The following is a 22,855-nucleotide window of genomic DNA, read 5'->3' as shown; positions in this document are numbered from 1 at the left end:
AGATAAACACCAGAAATATTACATTTATTTATTCAAATTTTTTATGCAGATACAAAAAAAGGCAAAAAAGAAATTAATCTTGGTAATTGAATGCTTTCTTGGAGTGATTAGGCAAGAATACTCTCGAGTGGCCAGAAAGACGGAAACCCCTTACTCCCGCTGTAGTTAAGTGCAACCTGGAAGAAACTTTACCTCCTAGTGATCAATTGTGTCACCCAACTTGTTTAACCAAACCTAAAATTCTTAAAAAACTGCATCAATTGAGAGGCTGACTACATATTTAAAAATAAAACCTGTGGAATCCATCATTTTGTGTCCACCAAGTATATGTGGAGGGTTTCTGTTCTGGCAGTGAGATAAGCAAACAATACGAGTCACAGATGAGCAATAATAAAAATAGGCTATCGAAGTTCAGTGTTTTCATGTTAAAATGTGTTTTCATATGAAAAAAATCTTTGTTTTTTCGTGCAAATGTGCAAGCCGCCCCTCTACACAGATGAAAAAATGTAGGGCATTAAAAACAATGGTCTTTGGTAATCCTGTAGGCCTAACTGCCCTTAAAAGGTTTCACTGAGCTGAATTATGATAAAGGCTTCACAATCTTCATAGAGATGTAATTCTGGAAAAAGGAAAAAAACAAACACATGATGTACCAGGGATGCAAAGGAAAAAAACATCACTAAATCAAAAAAGGTGCAGAGTTGAACTTTTGAGAAATTCAAGATTTTAGGTTGATCATTTTGGAATATATAGAATATACAGTATTTCCAGATCCCCATTTTCCTTACCGGTAAAGAGTAGAGCAGGATGGCCAGGAAGAGCAGCACTATGGTTAGAATGATGATTGTGATGAAGATGCACCTGAATCGTCGCCACACTATGAACTTCATGGTCTTACATGGGTTGGTAAACCAAAAAAAGGAAGTCTCGGGTCGCCTGTTATGGAGAAGAAAAGCATTTCAATATCAGATCCATTACTTTTGATATTAGTAGGTCATAATGACAGGTTGCATGCAGGTTCCACAAAAGTCCTTATTTCACCAGCCGATGTGGTGTGTGTGTGTGAGTGAGTGAGTGTGTCACACAGTAAATTCTTACTTAGGGAAGTCCAGTTTAGGGTTCATGTTTGGTTCATCCCTTCCTTTTCCTGCTGGCCTCTCATCTGCTGCTGTTTCGGCTACAATTTCTAAAGTCATCTCCACTTTGCCCTAGGAGCAAAAGAAATTAGCAATTGTATTTTATGACAATAAAATTGCGTATTTTCTTTTGAAATGAAGATGAAAATGCATTTTGTCTTGACACCTGAGTGGGGATTACGATGCATGTCACTGTTCATCTAGGTCAACATTTCTTGCAAGGCAATTCAAGAGTTTAAAAAAGAAAAGCTACTATCAACCGATCTTTCGTTTGTACTCACTCCCAGGGCTTTTTGGCCGTTCTTGTCAATGGAACATGGCCACCAGCCTCTGACACACTGCTGCGCAAATAGGGACTTGGCAATTTCTTTCTTGGATGGAATATCTGTTCCCAGATGGTTCATCATGTGCAGAGAACACTTCTCTGGGGTCTTCGCAGGAGGAACCAGATGACGCAAATCCAACTCCAGAGTTCCTGGAACCCCGACACAGAATATGAAAGGGTTTGTTGCATTGGTCTAACTGGTGGATAAAGGGGTCTTAAGTCTACAATGAAATGGCATACCGAGGTAATCATCCAGGGAAAATTTATCATTGTCCCATATCTGAACAATCAGCTTGGGGGGGATTCTGAACTCCGTTTTGTCAAGACTCCAGAAATGCTCCTGTTAAATAAAGCGTGCGGGAAAAATGAACAGCAGGAACTTTGCTTTGCATTGAACCCTTTTACAAGCCAGAATTTCTCACCTTCTTCGAAACAAGGCAGAGCTGTTCGGTCGACAGGAAGTCAAAGTCAAAGACGAACCTCCAGTTAAAATTTCCATCTCCGTCCAGAGACCTGTAGTGAACGTCGGTCTTCTGCTTGTCTTCCTCCATGCCCGGCATCCAGCTGACAGAACGACAGCCATCAACCTTTTGTCCTGTCTCAATACACTTCTGCTTTACAAGTAACTTAAGTCGGAACATATGAATAGAATTAGAGTTGCACAGTACCCTTTTACGTAAATGTCACTCATGTTCTCTCCGGTGATGCTGGTCTCATCCATAGTTACCTCTGTGGTGTTCCAGATGACCACACGCAGGAAATACCTGGACGGTCAACACACTGGATATTAGCTCAACAGCGCACGGGATGGGACGGGGGACGGGGGACGGGGGGGGGTAAATAACTGCACCATCGCTCACTTTTTAGGCTTGCGTGGGGTGATGTCGAAGGGAGGCGCGGGGACGCCGATGCTTTTGGGGAAAACATCCACCCACAACTGAAGCTTTCCCTGAATTGACACAGTGTCGCAAATGCACAAACAGTTTTCATGAAAGCAGATGGGATGATGAATTCAGATATCCGAGAGTCTCGACTTCTGACCTGAGAGAGATTGGGCTGGAAGCTGCTGTAAAGTGTCCTGGTCTCCACGTGTTCAGTTACGAGCCCCTGTAATCGCAGCACGTGCAGACAAAGGCGTTCTCGAGGTGGACCCATGTGCTGATGGATCTGCTTGTTGTCCTCTGGATGTGAAAACAGATATAATCTATTCAGTTTAGTCTCTCATGTAGCATGTTTGCAGCACCGTTTAATATAAAACTGTAAGTGTGTTTCACAGGTACGTCGCGTGTTAAAAGGCTCTTATCCTTGTGCATTGAAATGTTTTATCAGATAACGACTTTATTCTACTCGATAATAACATGATCTTGCAGTGATTAGAGGGCTAAAACAATTAGCGTACTAGTAATGTGAATTTCAGGTTATTTCTAAAGACTTGGTGATGTGCAATATTCTCAATGTATTAAATATGAGTGTTAATAGGAGAATGATGGGGAAAAAGTCAGGGTTAAAAACTACTTTAAAGTTGGTATTGCAGAAAACATATTTAGTAATTGTTTCACACTGACAGTGAACTACAGAGATGATTATGGGATTCAATTAAATTGAAAGAATTACAAAATCACATGACACTTTACAGTGGTCAAAATTCACGACTGCCACATAAATAACAAACCAAAATCATTCTTCCTAATTTTCTAAATATTCCCCATGTATAGTGGTAATGTAGTATAACTATTTTTGCCTACATGTCTGAATGTAGCTTAACAAGAAACAGTCTGTTGAAATTAGTTTAACTCCGCAGTTTAGCACTCTAAAGCAAAACTACATTCATCCTATGAAACTGCTGACATTACCGAACTGAGCCAGCATGTATTCTTTGCCGTTGAAGGTGAGTGATGTGCCGTTGTCCTCTGTCCTGGGTTTTGACAGGCCTTTCATATGAGCCAGGTTCTCCAAGATTTGAGACGGTTTCAGTTGGTCCCGCCACTGGTTGGTACCAGAGCTAAGATCCAAACACACGGGGCAAAAACGTTCAAACCCTGTATTTGAGCCAGCCTGGTGCTCAGCTGACCCGGGCTCTGGAAATGTCTTACATGCAATAGGTTTGCGGGAGGCCGCAGTGCGAGTTGAATCGGGACAGGAAGCGATTCTCCAGGTCGATCACCGTCTCCCCGACCTTCTCGTCTCGAGTCAGGACATCGTGGTCGTACACAGAGATTTTAAGGTCTTTGTCCTGAGGCAGGAAGCAGGTCATCTCAAACATCCTGAACAAAACGCAGAATGGAAGTAAACGGTTGAAATACGAATTCGACATTGATCCCCTCGGACTCATCCGAGAGAATAGCATTCATATCTTGAGTTTTACACAAAGGGAGGTTGGTAGGGTGGATGATGTGTCGCGTTCGGTATGTGTGGTTTTAAATAAATCAAAAAACAAATATTCCCTTTACTGATTCCAAGTTATCTACATTCCTCGTATTCACACTTGCACGAACCTTCCAAACACGGGGTTGGTGGTGTTGGGTAAGTAGTTATCTCGGTCTTCGACGGTTTTCTTTCCCAGTGACAGCTTTATGTACGGGTCACACTGAGTGGGGTAGACATACAAGGTGACGTGTTAATACCGTGTTTTGTAATACGTCGTTATTTTTGGTGAGAGACTCAACCTCACTCGGCCGTTATTGTCTTTAGGCTGCAGATCCATTGCCCGAACCACATAAATCCTGACCAGGCACTCCTGAGGCCTGCTCTCGGGCAGCGCTCTAAACTGACGAGGCGGAGGGGCGACTCCTGGGTCGTCGGGCAGAGTGTACACCTTGAATGAGCCCTGGAACAAAAATCAAAACGTTGGAGTATTATCTTTAATGAGAGACCCAGTTTAAATCTGAGGAGGGGAGCCTCATTTCTCTTATTTGCTTATCCTTTGTATCCGACACACATACGGTAAAATACCTTGAACTCTCCAACAACGGTGGGATCCTCAACCCCGCTCTCGTTCTTTCCTCGCTGTAGTTTGAAGGTGCTGCAGAAGTCAGTGAGCCCTTTGAATTCCGGCACTTTCTCCAGCTCACAGTTGTAAACCTGAGGTCACACAGTCACGTTCAAATCATCCACAGACACAAAGACAAATTTTAAAAAGTCTTAAACCTCAACTTACTTTCAGGGTGTCATATCCCTTATTGAGGTAAGGGCCGCATTTCTCCTGGTCCCCAGTCGATGCGTAGAATTTGCTCCACCAATCAATAGTCTCTTTCTCCTGTTCATTTACGTGTAGAGATGTTAAAAAGTATATATTACACCATTCTCAACGCAGCAAAATAAGAAATATTTTATTTCCCGTTCTCACCTTCTCTACAATCTGTGGATATTACAGATGTGATGGAACAAAAATATTGGGGGGGGGGGGGGGGGGGGGGGGAGGACAAGGAGCAATGAAACAGTTCATTCATAGTGTTTTTCTTGCAGCACTCCCAGCAAGAACAACGTCCACTAAAGAAGACAAAATTTGAAAAGATGGTCATACAGTTCATTTTAGGGGAGAAAAGACGATTAAAGACAACCCAGTTGCGATTTCTGCACTCATTAGAAAAAAAAAAAAAAAAAAAAAGAAAAAAAAAGAGACAAGGGCGTAACAATAGGGGGCCACTAGGGGACGCATGAGCACCACTTGATGCTTGTTACTCAGCACCCAGTGTTTCCTCTCCCTCGGCCACGGGTTCAAATACTACCAATGGCTGTGCAAGGAACTTTGGTATTTTTCTTTTCACATATCATGTGGATATATGCAAATCTACCAGATTAGAAAAGCAGTGCAGTTGTGAAGTACATGAACAGATTAGTCAGATGTTACTCGCTTGCTGTGCCTTTTTTTTTTTTTTTTTGTCTCTCAAGGCCAAATGTGTTCCCAGATCTGGAGACAAAATCATCTTTGAGCTCTGCTGCTGGTGCATGGGGGCAAATCCTCATCGGAGGACGCCCCTACAAGCAGTACAATCGGAGGAAACATCGAGATCTGAGGTTTTGTGGTAGTTATGGCTTCCCGGAGGTACATTTGCATAGAAATGTGATAAGGAAGGTTACCGAATGTGAGATTGAAAAGTGAGAGTAGAGCAAAATGAAATTAGCCTGTTTTATAACATTGTTCGTGGTCGTTATTTGTGGTGGCAGAAATCTTGGGAGAGAACATTTTTAACAGCAAAGTTGTCTTCTATGTGGGCATGATGCCTAATTTTCTCCTGGTCCCTTTTGCATGTTACGCCCCTGTTGTGAAAGCGGTAACAATTAAAAGGTGCTTTTCAAAATGAAAGATTATTGAATTAATAGAATTTCTTAGTTTATTAACTGCAGTTATTGAGACAATTCCCGTGAAGAGTAAATGAGTTTATGAGGCCATCGGTGGAGCTTGCCATAGAGGTGTGGATTATAGGATCTTAGTGTTCCGGTGTCATTGGTGCCAGCCTTGAGAATTAGAAAGCTACAAAATATGATAATACATACAAAGTGGGATGTAGAGGAAGCCATTTTGCTCACAGCAGCTGATATACTGTGCATAAACTGTAAGCCAGAGTAATAAAGTTTGTCAAATTTGACTCCAAAGTCAAATTGTGAGCTTCTTAAAGACAGGCAGAATAATGTGCTCTGCAGAAACCAGTGAGTCTGCACATTGAAAAATGTGTCAGTCCAAAGCCGGAGACTTTACCTGGGCTTCTAGCAGCGGTCTGGCTTCTTCCATGTTTATGGAGACGTGACCGGAGGGAGCCGCTTGCATTAGTGCCACTGTTGGAGGATATCGTGTCAAGACGCTCCGTCAAGATGTTCTCAGTTGTTTTCATTGCTACTTACTCTTCGAAGCCATGGCCCGATCTGAACTGATGATATTCGGGTCGCATCTGAACTCCTCCAAAGACGTGATGGTGCACTGACCCACCACAGGCTTCCTGCCAAATGGACGGTGGTCGATCACCTTCAGCACAATGGGAGGTGTGTACATCTCGTCCTTTGGTAGAAGCTGGAGGCGGTATTTAGAGAACGCACCAGAAATAAACGAGTGTTGACCATTTGTTATAGAGTAAAAGTCCAAATTCTAGGAAACACAGGCATACACACACATCACAGTGTGGATGTACATTACCACTTTAATGAAGAGGACAGAGTTCGGAAAGTTGGAGCTCTTCTTCATGTTCTTGATGACCCCAGACTCTACCACCTGCCCCCCACACTCCACGATCAGGCTTGGCGAGGACACCGTGGCCAGTTGATACGGCTTCATGTTTCTCAGACCCCAAGCAAGAATCTGGACAAAACAATGTGCTCAGCAGAGGCCTTCGATCAATTTGGCAGAGCTGTGCAGCTCAGACAGTGAGATGAATGCGGTTGTCACCTCGATCGCAGTCAGATGTACGATAGGTCGAATGCCTTGAGGAACCATGTAGAGGTTTTCTGCTCGCTTGGAGGGAAGCAGGGGAAGGCCCGAGTCATCTGACTGGAGAGACACATGAATTTAGATTACCGTACATTACCGTACAAACATGAAATTACAAGCCTGGAAAATTGTGAATTTTCCTGTAATCATATAATAATCTTTAACGGTTTGAGCTGACTTTTAATGGAACTGCAACAGCTCCAATACCAAATTTATATCTAGACTAATCCCCGTGGTTTTAAAGAAAACAACTCAGAAGCACTTTGAGACATATTGCAATTACTCTCTGGGCAGACCTTGTCTTTTATGATAAGCTCGGCCGCCACCAGAGCTTCCCCTGCATTCTGTCCCTTCTGGATGATGGGGTGCCACATCAGTTTGGGGTGCTGGTCCAATCCTGAATTCAACTTCACCAGCGGGGTGCAAAAACTGCGGCCCAGCAGCTCATCCTTGCCCTGTGAAACATTTTTCAATTGACAAGTTAAATTCAGTATTTTGTGAGTTGTTCTCAAATTAAGTCGATGACGTATTCATTTTTTAAAGCGCTGTTATTTATTTATTAAAATTAGTTGATTTATCTGTTGAAGTGAGGTAAAAGTATTTATCCTCGTTAAAGTCTCTGAGCTCATTCAGGTTGATAATGTTGACATGTATGCATTAAATAAAACACTTTTGTGACAAATTACATTTTTTGATGAGCCGAGAAAGATTTTTCCAGACAGTAATCAGTCCTGGGTACTCAGCAATCTGATTAGATTTGCTTTATCGGTGCCTTTATTGCTCACCACTTGGTCTTCGTCATAGAACTCCAATACAACGTTAGGGGGACACCGAGCAATAGATTTCGGATCTCCATAAATCGCTACATCATTGAAAATCAGAGTTTGGTCCCACGTTGGGTTCAGTGTTGCTTGCAGCTTCTCAGTTGTCTTGCTAAGATGCAGGAAGGAGACGTGTGCATAGGGATCTGTGAGAGGAAAAGACGGGCGCAGTGGTTTTCCCATGTAGACAAAAACAATATCTCTAATATCTCGACGTGTAAATCTGACAATCACTGTCAGTCTTAAAACATGGGAAGAGGTGCTTCACCGACAAGTAGTATCCTACCAGAAAAACTGTCTTTGTCCATAGATGCAAGGTTTCTCGCCTGATAGAGGTAAACACGCAGATGATACACAAATGACCCTAAGGATGAAGACAAAACAAACATAATGCATATCGTTAGCAGCCGCCTACATTTCAGTGTGTGTAATACAGTGTATCAAGTCATACATGGTTTTTCAAATCACTCACGGTCAAAGGTGCACGATACAGTGGGTGTGTTGGCACCAAACAGCTTAGAGGGACCAGAGCCTTTCTCTTTGTCCTCAGTGTCAACACCCTGACAAATAAACCAATGTGATCATGTTACACACTGCCAGATGAGAGCAGCCCGTGGCGTGATGGATATGTTTAATTTGAGGGTAAACACAAAGTGACTCAATGTTTTTTTTGTCATTTCGTCATGTCCCTCTCCATTTCATGTAACGATCTTATGGCAAACTTTGACTCAGATTAACACTGACCAACGCTCCCTCGAGCTTGAAGATGGCACATGATCCCAGGCGGTCTTCCGGGGCCATCTTTCGCCTCCATCGCCTTCGACGGAAGGTGTCAGATGAACGCTCCTTCCGGTGGAACTTCCAGCCAATCAGCGATGAGAATTCCCATCCCTCCGGGTCATCTTGGTCCAGCCTCTATAAACAAATAAAAACAGGGAAATTAAACTAAAAGTTTCAACGTCAACGGGACTATCTGACAAAAGATTATTACAGCACCGCTGCAATATCTCGTGCTGACCTCAACTGCGCTTGGATGTTGTGAATCTCTCTTGCGAGGTCGGACCAGCCTTCTTCGCCGGTGGATGTGGTATACTTTCTCTGCAGAGACCCAGGACTGTGGCATGTCATTTGTAGGAATGGTCACACCATACTCCCAACCTGGAGGGCACAAAATTTGGTTCAGTGAGATTCTATGAGTTATGACAGCAGAACATTCAGTACGTTTCCTGTTGTTTTGTAAATAATTGTGAAAGGATTCAGAGCAGGAAAATCAAAGTGTTTGCGTCGGCACCTTGTTCGTCCACAGCTCTGTTGTCATCAACAGTCCATTTATCTTCCCACATCCAACCTGGAGGACAATCGAATTCCGCAGGGTTGCGGCTCTTCTCCCCATTCTACCAAACAGAATTCCTCAGTTAACTCCATGTATACTTTATTCATCAGGAGACAACTGCAAACAGTGAAAAGCTACACGCTGTGTGGATGTATATTATTATTAATAAGAATGTGAAGCACAAGAAAGAGGTTTGACAGTGTGTGTTATTTATAATCTCTCCACAAATTATTTGCACATGTGTTTTTCTCACCACGTCAGTGAAGGGCTCAGAGGCAGCCTTCCACTCCCCGCCAGGGAATCGTGTCTCATTTTGGTAAACCTCATCCATGAATTCAGTGTGTCCTGCGTCGGCTTCAGTCAGCAGACTAAATACACGGTCAAACATACACTTTGTGTGAAATATGAATAAATTACAGAAGGTACCATTCAATGTTTGCTGTCATCGAGACTCAAGCAACTCTTTTTGAAAGAAAGGTTTGCTTGCACAGACAAGGATCGTATTTACATGTTGGGAGTAACCCTTCTCCTGGCATTCGATTCAATTAAAAAAAAAAAAAAAAAACAACCTGTCAAACCGTACCCTCGAGGTGTGTGCTCGTCATAATCTGTCAGTTATATGTAGAAATGCTGCACGCTAATAACTCAAGCGCATTTATTTTAACTAAGTAAGAAGGGATTTTGTACAAATTGCCATTCATGTCTATGCCACAAAATGTAAAGAAAAACTATAAGTATAGTTAGCGTTCCCTTTTTTATGTGTCCATCCATTGGTTGATGCAGCGTTTGTCTGGAAGTCATCAGTCTCAGTGATGGCATGAAAAAATTGCTTTCATTTTAGAAGGTGGCTGTTCATTTAAAATATACAGATTCACAAGGTTTCAGCTCACGAGCTTGCTCTGAATATTATTTGTGAAATCTAATTTTTTTGTGTTGGCAATACTTTTATTTAAATAGCAAAGCACTATTTTTTTTTAATCAAGATTCCTTTTGCAAAAAACAATGTGTTTAAGAGATAATATGAGGGTCTTATGCCCCTTAAACTTACGCTTTCTCTGGATCAATGTACCAGTCTCCCTCCCACTCCCATCCTCTGGGGGGCAAGAAATATTCTCGTTTCAGCTTCAGTTTGCCGGTTACATCGGAAAATTTGTGGCGTCCCACCAGTCCTGTGGTTCCCCAATTTCCAAACACACTGGCTTGGTTCTCATACTGAAATGTCAAGAACATTAAGTATATCAGTACTTAATTTCAATATATATATATAGTATGTGATGTGCTATGAATCTTATTCAGAATAACTTACAAGCTCAGCAAAGACACTGAAGGTTCCCTCAGAGAAGGAGTTGAACTTCTTCTCATGAGCAGCCAGACCCAGCCACATGTTGACCCTAATCTGAACTGGCACCATTAAGCCCTTGTTCTTGTCCATGGGGTACTGGAGTGGCCAAAATATCACATGTAAGATTGGGTATGAAAGGAGCGAAGGGCAGTACCCTACTCTTAGCACAATAACCAACTGCCATCTTATTTCTAATTTGTTTTGGATTTTTTTTTTTTTTTGCACCGATGAATCTGTACCTGTAAGAAGATGGTTTGTGTCTTGCCACAGTTCTGCCCACAAGCCTGTTCACTGTGCGTGGAGAAGAGGACTTTATGAGCAGGTATGCGACTGTAGGCCACCCGCTTCTCGCCCTTCAGCATCCATATAATAATGTCTGGAACGCTACTCTGGGGCTGAAAAGAGGAAATGTTAGAAAGTTAGAAAAGCAGCTGTTTTTTTTCCATAGAATAGCATTTTGAATTGACAATGTATGATGCGGTCGCATAAGGAATAGTTAGTGATTATGCTTTGTTTAGATATCAACCTAAAACAAATGAACATGAGATGTATTCTAAACCTCTTCTGCAAGCAGTCTGAGTTTGTCCGTCCAGGCCTCGATGTCGACCACAGTGTCAGCGATCTCTCGTTCATCCTCTCTCAATCGCTGGGCTCCTTCCTTGATTGTTGCCAGGCTGGTGTCCCTCAGCTTCTTTATCTGGATGTCCAGAGAGGTCAGATTGGAGCGGCCCTCCAACTCAGGTGTTGGGAAACTACAACCACACAAAGCGGGACGTGTGTTTCTTAAATAAATACAACACATTGATTATCTGTCCCTTCCTATGCAAAAAGAAACTCAATGACAAAATTGGATATATGGCTATATATGGCTTGAGATGAGATCCTGAAGACCTTAAAAAGAATTGTGCAAGTTACGTCTTTCCCAGTCAAATTCACATGTTAGGGTTTTGGATTTGTGAATTAAATCAGCCAAGCACTATTGTTGCTTCGCTAGTTTGAATGTTAAGACAACTGGATTTTCTGGACACGAAAAACTTCCCCTAATGACTGATTTGTCATTTTTGCGGGGTGAACAAGTCTCTTAAATAAAAACAATTTATAAAAGCAAGCAAACAGAGACTCTTGATTCCTTTGTCACTTGGAAGAACTAAACAATTTTGTTTGCTTACTTACTTTTCTATGTCTTCAATCAATTGACTGAGCAGTTTCTGGTGCACATCCTCCAGTTGATTCATTGGGACCTTGGCAGCGATGGCGGTCTTAAATGCCTTCAGGTTAGATTCCTACAGCGAGGTGGGGGAAAGGGGTGAGAACACCACCATTTTGCAACTCGATGACTGATTTATTCCCACACATACACAGACATAAAAGCATTAAAACACGGTCAGTTTTAAAGGCTACAAACACATATAAAAAAATAGCGCAGTTATACCAAGCGATTCAAAATGTAGAGGATAATGTTCACAGTGTCCAAACGATGGCTGATGTCCTCCCAGTATGAGGTAACCACGACCACTGGCTTCGTGGCTGCCCAGGGCAAGTAGTAATAGTGGTTACCTTGACAATGAAACATCAAGAAAATGCATATTTTAATACAATATGTCCGTATGAATGAGAAAAATATGCTCAGCCCGAGTTTGTAGCTTGCTTACTCACCATCAAATACTGCACAACTAAACTGGGTCGTGGAGGCCAGTGGTTTGCAGGTGTTGTCCAATTTGTTGCCATAGTTGCCAATGCTGACCTCAAACTGGACAGGCTCTCCGGGTTGCTGCAGCATTGTGGCGCTGTGGAACACAGCACATAGACAGTACTTCCTTCTCCTCTGGTACTTCTGAAAAGCAAATCAAAACAGAAAAAGAACAATGAGATGACAGGAAGGATTTTACTGGCTCGTGAGGGAAACTGCAGACGGTTGATTCTTTTGTGGTCTCAAACCAATAGATAAATGATTCAAGCATATTTTTCATACTTGATAAACTGTTAAAAGTACCTGTGCCACAAGGATGTCATCATTATGGATGCTGTCCACTGCTTTGTCAGCTTTCTCGTCTATTTTTGTCGACATCTCGACAAGGATCCTCCCCCTGTATGCCACTCCTTCTCCCTAGGAAAATCACCACTTTGTTATTGGTGAAATGGGTAAAGCCATTCAGTAGATGTAACACATGTGGGCGTGCAGGGCTACCATTCCGTAATTGAGATCTTCATAGGGGTCAGGCAGGCCGGTGAACTCTCTGGGGCTACCGTAAAGGTTGATATAGCAGGGTCCGAAGACTGGCAGAAACCCCACCTCAGACTGTCCTGTGTTGGCTGCAGGGAGAGGGAAACAGAGGGCCATATTTATAATTTGACTGATGCACAGCTGATAATAGCTCCAGTGTTAGTGTGTCAGTGGTGCTCTACTTCAGGCTGTGGCAAGGGTTTGACTAAGGTGGAAATGGTGGATTTTGGGTGAGCAGCAAAAAAAAAAAAAGTGTTAGACATTTGATAATTAAATACTACTGTCACAACACAGCGCAGCATAAAGCCTTCAACTTAGTCAGCTTTGAAGCGTGCAAAACATGCAACACGTCACATTCTACAGAAAAAAGCCAAGAGCGGAGGACAGTTCAACCTTCATAGGATGGTATTTCCTCGTTTCCTGAATGTTCTTCTATTCCAGGAGAAAAGGGACAGTTTCAGCAGTTTTGAAATGAGTATAGACTCAGGCATATCAGAACAAAAACTTGAATATCGTTATACGGAATAAGAAAAGGGGAATATTCCAAAGATTGACACTTATTAGAAAAATGACAAATGAACAGTTGTGATGTTTTAGAAATAAAAACAATACCTTCTATTTCTCCACCAGAGGAAGCTATTTTTGCCAGGTTCAGGTAAGTGGTGCCAATAGCGTCATTGCCAGTCAATCGATCCCTGCATTCAAACAGAACAAACTCACTTTGCACTGCAAAGATTTAGAGACTGATTTTGAGTCAATGTTATTAATACATGACATGATCTGTGGAGAGAGGAGGGAGCAGGTATGCTCTGGAGAGGACAGACAGAATAAGTGTGTGTGTGTGTGTGTGTGTGTGTGTGAATGAGAAGAACCCAAGTGGAACCATGAGGCAACAAGGAGTGGAAATAAAGAAAGTGGAGGATCGTAAGTAAGGATTGTGGGATCAACAGGTCAGAACAATATAGTGTGTGGAAAAGACGTGAAGAAACATGTTCATGAAAATGAGTCCATCATAGGGACGGCATATTGTTAATGGAGATAAGTTCACAGAGGCCAGATTGAGATGGTTAGAAGAAGTACAGAGGAGGGACTGTGAATTATATTGATAGAAGGATGCTGAGGATGGAACTCCCGGACAGGAGGCCTAGAGGAAGACCAAAGTGAACATTTATGGGTGACTGAAAGAGGACAATAGCATTAGTTGGAATGAGAGGATACGGAGAATAGAGATAGATGGATGAAATTGATTTGCAGTGGCGACCCCTGAAAGGAGCAAACAAAAGGAAAAGAAAGTAATTGTCAAATAAACTGCAAATTATGTTCAGCTTTGTCAGTGCATTGTTTAAAGGAAGTACTTTTTTTACTCTTCAGAGAATAGAGTTATCAAAGATTGTGTTGTTGGCTCCGGGATGCCATTGCTTTAACGGTTTTCCTAATCTCTCCATTGCACCCATTTCCTTCCAAGCTTCCTGTACAAGTGATATCTGACTGTTGACCCTGGGCAACAAAGTGATGAAAAATCTGAGTGCCAGCATGTACTAATGAGAAAAGGAAGGGCCAGTACACTGAGTCATAACCTGCCACGGAATTCTCATACGGCTGGCGATGACGCATGGATACACAGTGATTCCTCAAGTGACCAAACTGCAAAGTGCTACAGGTTTAAATCTCCTCCATATTAACTTAGCTATCATTAATTCATTTTCACTCACCAGTCAAGGACTGTCAGTTTGATGCGCTCACACATAGATGGGAACTACAGTGGAAAATACAAAAAAAGGGGAATAAAGAATGACTGACAAGTGTTGCGGTGAGAAATTAAATTTCAAGTGCAAGCATGGAATAATAACAACCTTAACTTGGAGATTCAATCGTTGGTTCCACTCTGGGTTTGCATTTTTCTCAATTATCTTCGTGCACAGCTGAATAGAAAATAAGATGTTTCAGTTTCTACTCCCCCCCCCCCCCCCAATCAGGCAGTTGAAAAACCTTAGTGCTGTTAAATATGATGACTTATAAAAAAAACCTTTCTTCCAGCAAAGCGGGCTTCTAAGAAGGGATCAACCAAGTTCTTCTTATTTCCGTCTCCTCCAAAAATTTGTTTCATTGACTGGGCAAATGCATCATCCACTAAAATGAGAAAAAAAATTAATAAATATGATCGACATTTGACACCCTTTTTAGCTTTTGTTTTTAGAGAATTAAACAGAAAGTCATTCTTATGAGTATGTATTAGCATTGTACAGCTGGTCTTACTCTGGGGAATGTCCTCAGCTCGGAACACTTTTATTGATAGCGTTGCTTGTCGCAAAGTAACACCAGCTGGCAGCAGCAAGTTACTCTCGATGTCGTCCTGATCGTCACTTGTCTCACTCTTCTCCACCTATGACAGATGTTGAAAACATAAAATAAAAAATTTTAAAAAAGAGTGCACGTGACCAAAGGGAATAGACAACATTTACATGAGGATGAAGAAAGCGGGCAGAGCCATCTAAAGTCACTGTTCGGCTTACCGGAGGCTCATCCCCTCTCCCAACAACGAAAAGGCTAACTTTGAGGTAACCTTTGGCCCCAGAGCTGGAATCGTCGGGGTCATTCAAGAGAAGCCACTTCCGCATGACACAGTGGACTGTAACAAGACACACACATATACTGTAATTATTGCCAAAAAAAAAAAAAACACCTCATAACAGCTAGAATCTGAAATCTCTCTACAACAATGTCACTGTGGAATCATTCAGAGTTTCTGTGGCGTGTAACTTTATCAACTCAATCCTTCCATAGTAACTTATAACACAGAACAGTTGCTAGAAGTGCCGAAGTTAAAAAATGACATTGTGCAATGTAGATTACCTGATGAAATGGACAGACATCATAGTATACAGTAATAAAAAACATGCGGATTAACTCATTTGAAGGCACTATTAACAACCTACTCATGATAAATTTACTCCTTACCTGGTTCATCATATATGTAACCAACATCAAGCTGTGTGAGAGAAAATGGAGCGATTAACAACACTGATGATAAACACGCAATCAACTACGTGGAGTATAGATGACAACACGTACCATGAATTCTCCCATGAGACTGTCCGCCCTCAAAGAATAGGAATTGTATACCTGCATAGAGGAGGGAGCAAGTTGAGTTTATATTTATACATAGTGGCCAAGCATAACTGCAAAAAAGTACTACGCATACCCGGAAGCTGATATTCTGCTCAAAAAGATCTGATGGTAGCATGTGGACATTGTAGAAGAACATCTGTAAAGCAATAACAAAGAAGCTCAATCAGAGATATAGATCAGTCAAAAGTCAACAGTTCCAAAGTACGCAGCCATATGATGAGCCAAAAATGAACAAATTGGATTTAAAGGACTTGCATGTATCACCTCGTCAAAGAAAGGGTTGTTTCCTCTCTTGATCCTTGTCCTGTGGGTCTGTCCACACACATGGACTTTCACTACTGGCTTGATGTTGTTTCCTGGTAACTGGCGGGCCTCAATAATCCTGACCCGAATCTTAAAAGTTCACAGGGATGAGTGTATGAACGGTACCCGATTCAAACAAACATGGAGATGCTGCTACGCTTTGGAAATATCAAATCCTACTTTGCACGTGTAATTACATGAAACATCTGCTGTGCATACACATAAACGCAGGGGTCCTCTCTGCTTAAATTTCTGTTTTAACTGGTCTGAGGCAGCATGGCGATGAAGCAGCACTACAACACCAACCTGAAAGTCCTGTGGCTTATTGACCAGTCGGTGGCGATTCTGTATTTTGGCAGACGACTGCCGAGGCTTCCTGGATGATGAGGGTGTATCTGCAGAGCCCTGTTTGCCTCCATCAGGTGTCGTCTCATCGCCTTCCTCACCAGCTCCACCAGAGATGAAATACGCAAATTAACATCGACACGGGTTCAAAGCTTTTCCATCTGCTTGGCCGAAGGCAAAATACCATCATCTATTGATCAGTGAACACACATACCAGTGTCTGCGGTGGAATCTCCTGCATCAGGCTCATTGGGGTTCGGCATAGCGCCGGGTGGAGGGTCGTACCCCACCACAAGGTTGATAGTAGCCTGGAAGGAAATGAGAAGGGAGTAAAGGTTTCGGTTCCCCTTTTTCCAAAAAAAACCTTGACATATCAAACTCAACCGCAAATGTTTGTCATGTTAAAGTGGATACCCATTTGAGAGAGAAGAAACTTACTCCAATGTTGCTTCCTGTCTCATTAACCAAAGGCACATTTTTGGAAGGTAATGATTTAACTTGACCAGTGGCAAGGTCTCTCAAGGGAATTTGCGTTGACCCAATGAATCTGTTAGAAAAACACAACAATGAGACATTACATTCAGCACCTGATCTATTTCAGTCCATCATACATGACACAGACTGAGGGTTATCTGTAGTAGTTTATGCTCATGTTCCTGTGTGAATTTCTTAAAATCCAAGAGTATAGATCACACAGAAGTAAGATTCTGCATGTATGCTTAGCGATGTCATATTTGAAAGGGAGGCTTCAATGAAGGTTGCCACCTAGAGCTAACAAACCCTGCCTGCTCAGACAAACAAACGCAACCTATAAGTGGACACACAGTCAACACAGCACTTAAGTTACCAACTAGTAATTCACCTGTGATTTCTAGCCTGGAAAATTAACTGAATGTGAGTCATTGTGTGATTCTGTCTTTCCAACCATCTTAGTCAGTGTACTGTTTTATGAGTATTTGGATTTGACAACTTATTATCTGCCCAGTAATCAAATAGGAATAGCATTGCAGGAAAATTTGACACGTTGTAAGAACAGAAATGTGACAATTAGCATTTGATAAAATGGCTTTTCACCAGCTTCAAGTTTACCCCAAACTCCAAAGGCCACAGTTTGCACCTGTTATGCAGTTCTTTCATGAAATCATTTGTTTAAATAAGTCAGACATTATGATGATAATTACAAGGTCACTGTCACTGTTAATCAAGCAGAGAAAAATATACGGACGCACAAGAACTCGGAGTGCTGGGTGCAATTAAAGTTGCACTTGTAATCAAAAATGTGGATTTATGTTTGACACATTACAGTGAAACTCATCTAACCGCACATGCCATCCCATAAATTGGTGCAGTTATTATTGTGTGTAACTTGATCTGATATTTATAGTTGACAGGGTACATGAGGATTTTGTACCTTTGTGATTAGTGCTTTTGCTTTAGAGCAAGAGGGTTCCTGGGTCAACTGTGACTGGGGCCTTTCTGTGTGGAGTTTGTATGTTGCCTTATTTCTATAAGTGGTACGGAAAATGAATGAATGCATGAAATGCTCCCGATCTCATAAACTGCTCTGGAAAAGCTCTGTTTGGAAAATCTCTTAATGCATAACAACCAGCACTTACAAGGTTTCCATCCAAAGCTATGTATTCTATATATCCAGCCCAGATAATAGCCAATTATGCTGAAGGATTTTTGAACACATTTAAAAACTTGTAGGATTTTAACTTACAAACTGACTGATGTCATCTGATATATGAAACATCATATCAAAAGAATCATAGAATTTGTACTTGGGGAGCAGAGTTTTTCTTCTTTTTGGTTTGTTTTTTTATATTTTACTGGTGTTACCCTATCTCACATCCTGACAGAATTTATTATGGGTGGAGACAGAATAGTTTGTACTTTTGGTAGAACTACGGCACACATCATTAGGCTGGGGGATGATAAAGGGATCCTCCAAAGTTTCAGCTACTCCATTAATTTTGTGTCTGAGTTGAAATTGGATCATGCACAAGTATTTGTGTATTTGACCAGTGCAGTACTGAGGTCAATGCAAACTGGGCTTAAACTAATCATTGTCCTTCAGTTGGCTCTAAAATTTCATAAAAGGTCCTTGAAGCCAAAGATATTTTCCCAACAATGACCCACTTTTTCCTGAAATGTGGCCCACTTGCATCTGGCCCTTTGCAGTTAACAGCATTTTGACATGGCTTTTTTTTTTTTTCTAAGAAAAAAATGAGGATGAAAACATGCACCAAAATTAACACTGTTAGCTTCTAAAGCACAGGATTTCACTGGCAGTCTTACAGAGCTGTTTGTTTTGAACAATCTAAATACCTAACCTAAAATGTAAAACTGCTGTAATTCTCCAAATAATCCCCCAAAAAACTAAATAAACAGATTTCCTGCATGAATGCCTAAGAAACTGTTACTCCAGATCCACTGAATCCATGATCTGTTTGAGAACTGTATGCAAAAATGTGCCAATTACAACAATTTCCTTATCATAAGTGAATCAGCCATGATTCAACACTGATTTGCTTTTTCGTTGCCAAGGCAACATGAAATGGCCACATCAGATTTGGAAAACTATTCAGGGGGAAGAAAAGTCCTCTAGTCCCACTCTGGAGATCTCTGCCAGCCCTGTGGAAAACTTTACTCAGATGAGCACAGTTTGCAGACACGCTGTGGAATAGCTCCACCCCGGGTTATGAGTTATATGTTCACAAAGCAAAGCAGTTGAACAGAAAAAGAATATTTACTTTGGGTGATTTAAAGTATAGAAATATGCACATTCCATTGTTGTAATTAGTGTCGTCAAGGAAGTTTTCATGAGGTTGGCTAAAATCATTCCCATATGTGGTTCTGACTTCCTTGCATCTGCGCTTAAACAATTTAACAAGAGACCCTGTTGAGTCCGCCCCGTGCCACACAAGAGAGAGAGGGAACACAAACAGCAAATTCATCCTTCCATTGTTGCCCAACCACGCTCAGTCACCCCACACACCACCGGCAAGTCACAGCATGGTAAGTGGGATGAGAAGGAGCCAGAGACAGCCAGCAACACAACTCAAACACTGGCCTAGTATAAAGATATATGACTTCCTTTTTGACTATTACCCTGAGTATCGCTTTTCAGACTGAGGTTCCAGATCCAAGTGGGACTGCCTTTGCTGTAGCTGACAGTTTATATACTTAAGAGGCTGAAAATATTCAACTCCTCTGACTAATCTGCTGGCTGACTCAACAATTCTTTTCAAGGAAGATGTTCGGACGTGAAGAGGCTTGCACTTTGATTTAATCAACCTTTGCAAATACCTTCTCTTTCGTCATCCCACCCCACACGTACAGGACTTGACGCAGCTTACTTGTTTTTGCCAATCGTTTCATAGTCTTTCACAATCACATCAATGTGGGAGCTGGAGTCCAGTGCAGTTCCATTCAGATCAAACTCAAGCACCTGTAAAACAAGGGACACGGGGCCATCATACATGTACCAAGACATACTGTTTGAGAGAATCTATATCCTATCAGAGAGCAGGTAGTGGAATGTCACCTCGGTAATTAATATTTACCAAGTCTGCCAATATGATAGAATACTGCCAAATGCAAGATGTACTGTAGTTGTGCCTATATTAACAGCTGTCATTTTATATAGACATGGCAGATACACCATTTCCTCCAGGAGCAGTGAAGTATTTCTGATTCTGATTCATGATGAAAAGCCATGTGATGACCGTGACTTCATATACCACGAGGTCTACAACTATAGACCTGAGTGCTTAATATATTTGATTAAAATTCCACAGCAGTCAGAGACACAAGATATATGATTGTGCGTGAAACATGCACTTCATTGAAATTATTTCCACACGCTCGTCAAATGTGCTAGCAGGCTAAATGTGTGGTTGTAGTATACGGTGTGTTTGTGTCACTGTAAATGTAAAATGCACACATGCTGGATATTTACCTCATTCCATACAGGATTCAGCTCACTGTCAATCACTTTTGTTTTCCTCCTCTCATCTAAAAGTAGAATTGTTCAATATGAATACTTGCCTAAACAATGGTGGTTGATGAAGGCGAATAAAAATAATAATAATAATAACATTGAGAAGAAGAAGAAGACATCTGGTATTTTTCTATTCTAAACAAGTATTCCTTGAGGTAATTCAACAATAAAACATGGTATAAATGGAGCTGGGCTGCTGTCTTTTAAAAAGGAGCTGTGGATGAGGAAGGGAAGCTGCCACACCTGCAGGCAAATGTCAAGTTGGTGCAAACAAAACAGCTGAGAGCGATACTAGCCAGGGCATTGAAACCTTCTCCGGGGAGGAAATACCACTCCTGTAGGATTCAGTCTGGTATAAAAGGGCTTATCAGCAATAAGTGGACCTCTGTGGTATATCCAACCTGAGTTTCTTCCCCCCTACTGCATTTTTTTTATTTCTCTTTGTGAACTTGTGAACTCAAAATCTACCGATTTGTGGCCTAACCTGGTGCCATGTGACAGCTGAATTGATTTATAGGGGAACCCCCACATCCCATCCCATTACGTCAGTAATGGCGCTTCATCTGGAAAAGTATTACAATCGATGCCAATGAAATGGCAAAAGACACACTCAGGATCCGACACTCTTGAATTTAAAAACCAAGGATAATAAAAAAGAAAAAATAACCTTACCTCTAAAGATCACCGATGCGATCGGATCAGGACTTCCAACCTTCTTTTTAGGCAAACCATGAGCCGATTCTACGACCACACGCAGCATGGCAGTATTCCCGAGAGGACAAAAAGAAAAGAAAAAAATAAACAAACAAAAAAGGAAAACAAAAATAAGGTTTAAAGTGAAACTGTAAAGTTTGGGAGAGAAAGTAGGTCCTCTGCCCTCTCACAGCCCCATCACAGCGGCGACAGGGAGGAACCAGCGGTGGCGAGGAGGGTGGAGGAGGAGGACGGACCACGGGCCAGTAATTATCCCCAAGATTTCGGAGGGCTGGCCCTGCTATCCTCGTGAATTTGTGTCTATCAATAACAAAATCGCAGCACAAAAATAACTTTCAAGAACACGGTTTCCTCGTTTATATGTTTAACTGCAGTGCGTAACAAAAGTCGGGGCCAGCCGTCACTTTGGATGTCAGGCTAACAGAAAGTCGGCGACGCCGCTCTGGAAGTCAAATGGTTAGCTTTAGCTCCATCCAGTGGGCGAGTCGAGTGACAGCAGACGTAATTTGTGGAGAAAAATAACAGAAATGAAAGACGGAAAAAAAAACATTCATAGCCAACGCCGACAGTTTGAGCGGACTTTCGAATGAGACTTTCCGTACCTGCCATTTGGTCTTTGTACTTCCGGTTGTCCTCGTCCGTTTCCGGTGGTCGAGCAATTAACGCACCTGGCTCATTACTGGCATACGTCACTGAAACCCGCATTCGACAATTATTGAAATTAAATTAAATTAAATTAAATTAAATTAAATTAAATCAAATCAAATTGATGGGTTTTAGTCTCCCCCGTAATCCTGATAATCAGTATGTATAGCTAAATAAGGAAAAGAGCTCTTTTGAAAATGCTTCCACACAACCGCCACTAGAGGTCGCTATTGGTCTTCTCAAATATAATGATGTTGTTGTTGTTGTTGTTGTTGTTGTTGTTGTTGTTGTTGTTGTTGTTGTTGTTGTTGTTGTTGTTGTTGTTGTCACCTCCTCTCACCACCCGTTGCATCAAAAATGACAATATACGAAAATGTGTCCTGTGAGAAATTCTACTTGTGGAGTTTGTGCTGCAGAAGATTTGCAACATCAGATATTTAATAAAAGACCTTCTTTCTTTGAGTTTTTCACCACATTTTAGACACACTCAAAATGACTCTCAAAGGATATATTTAGTGTCATTTTAACTGTCTTTGCGTGCGTGCACATTTGTGTGTGTGTGTGTGTGTTTGCTTAATTGATATAATTTACACGCTGTCATTGATAACTGTGTTTGCACACATTTGCATGGAAATCCACAGGTCCTTTAAAACCTGTTCCTTCAGACCGCCGTTTAAGACATTTTTTACAGCAGGCTTTTTGGACTTGAGCAGTATCTAATGCTTCAGTTGCTGAAAGGGACGGATCTATTAATTATTATTTCCGCAAATGCAATCCTTGCCAATTGCAAAACGTGTCTATTATCGGGCACTTCATTACGAGCCTGACAAATTGTGGTGATATTCTTTCCATTTCCAGTGCTGAATAAGCTCATTATTCAGCACTGACCCTCATGTGCCTCCAAACTACCAGGAAACATTATCTTTAAACACAGTCAGAGGCCATTCTGGATAGCTCATGCTCAGTGAGGTGGTGAGCCAAACTGCTGCGGGGTTGCTTGGCAATAGTTAAACTGCATGAGTAAAGGGAGCTCTGCACGGCTATAAGAAATGTAACTGCAGTGTCACGGGGTTGTTTTTAATTTATGAGGAATTTTCTTTTATAAATCTT

At 41.6% G+C, this 22,855-nt stretch overlaps 1 protein-coding gene across 3 annotated transcripts; it reads right to left on the bottom strand.

Annotated features, from left to right (window-relative positions):
* Positions 1–3: 3 nt before the first annotated feature.
* On the bottom strand, positions 4–21,295 carry myof (myoferlin). Of its 3 annotated transcripts, XM_086140801.1 has the most exons (54): positions 21,059–21,295; positions 20,345–20,400; positions 19,743–19,834; positions 16,819–16,927; positions 16,595–16,688; positions 16,342–16,484; positions 15,997–16,125; positions 15,806–15,868; positions 15,676–15,726; positions 15,562–15,592; positions 15,117–15,232; positions 14,860–14,986; positions 14,630–14,733; positions 14,457–14,525; positions 14,316–14,359; positions 13,216–13,298; positions 12,997–13,035; positions 12,568–12,692; positions 12,373–12,486; positions 12,036–12,213; positions 11,812–11,936; positions 11,553–11,662; positions 10,939–11,131; positions 10,619–10,774; positions 10,344–10,475; positions 10,086–10,249; positions 9,291–9,405; positions 8,996–9,098; positions 8,723–8,862; positions 8,449–8,619; positions 8,177–8,264; positions 7,991–8,068; positions 7,669–7,850; positions 7,180–7,338; positions 6,842–6,943; positions 6,593–6,754; positions 6,304–6,469; positions 6,161–6,237; positions 4,808–4,819; positions 4,619–4,717; positions 4,414–4,542; positions 4,133–4,288; positions 3,957–4,048; positions 3,555–3,725; positions 3,315–3,463; positions 2,503–2,642; positions 2,322–2,410; positions 2,130–2,225; positions 1,884–2,025; positions 1,702–1,801; positions 1,418–1,611; positions 1,099–1,208; positions 789–936; positions 4–619 (listed from the first exon to the last, which is right to left on the bottom strand). In XM_086140801.1, the coding sequence occupies exons 1-54, from the start codon at positions 21,144–21,146 to the stop codon at positions 581–583; spliced, it is 6,144 nt and encodes a 2,047-aa protein (XP_085996927.1). In that variant the 5' UTR covers positions 21,147–21,295; the 3' UTR covers positions 4–580. The 3 variants fall into 3 exon arrangements, with proteins under 3 accessions (XP_085996927.1, XP_085996928.1, XP_085996929.1); XM_086140802.1 differs by lacking the exon at positions 4,808–4,819; XM_086140803.1 differs by lacking the exon at positions 12,997–13,035.
* Between the last annotated feature and the right edge of the window lie 1,560 nt (positions 21,296–22,855).

The sequence above is a fragment of the Fistularia commersonii genome, chromosome 33, assembly GCF_037954325.1.
Source record: "Fistularia commersonii isolate RoL2024-O1a breed Wild chromosome 33, RoL_Fcom_v1.0, whole genome shotgun sequence".
Classification (NCBI taxonomy): Eukaryota; Metazoa; Chordata; class Actinopteri; order Syngnathiformes; family Fistulariidae; genus Fistularia; species Fistularia commersonii.
Note: the sequence above shows the minus strand (reverse complement) of the source record. Positions and strands in the feature narration are given on the sequence as shown.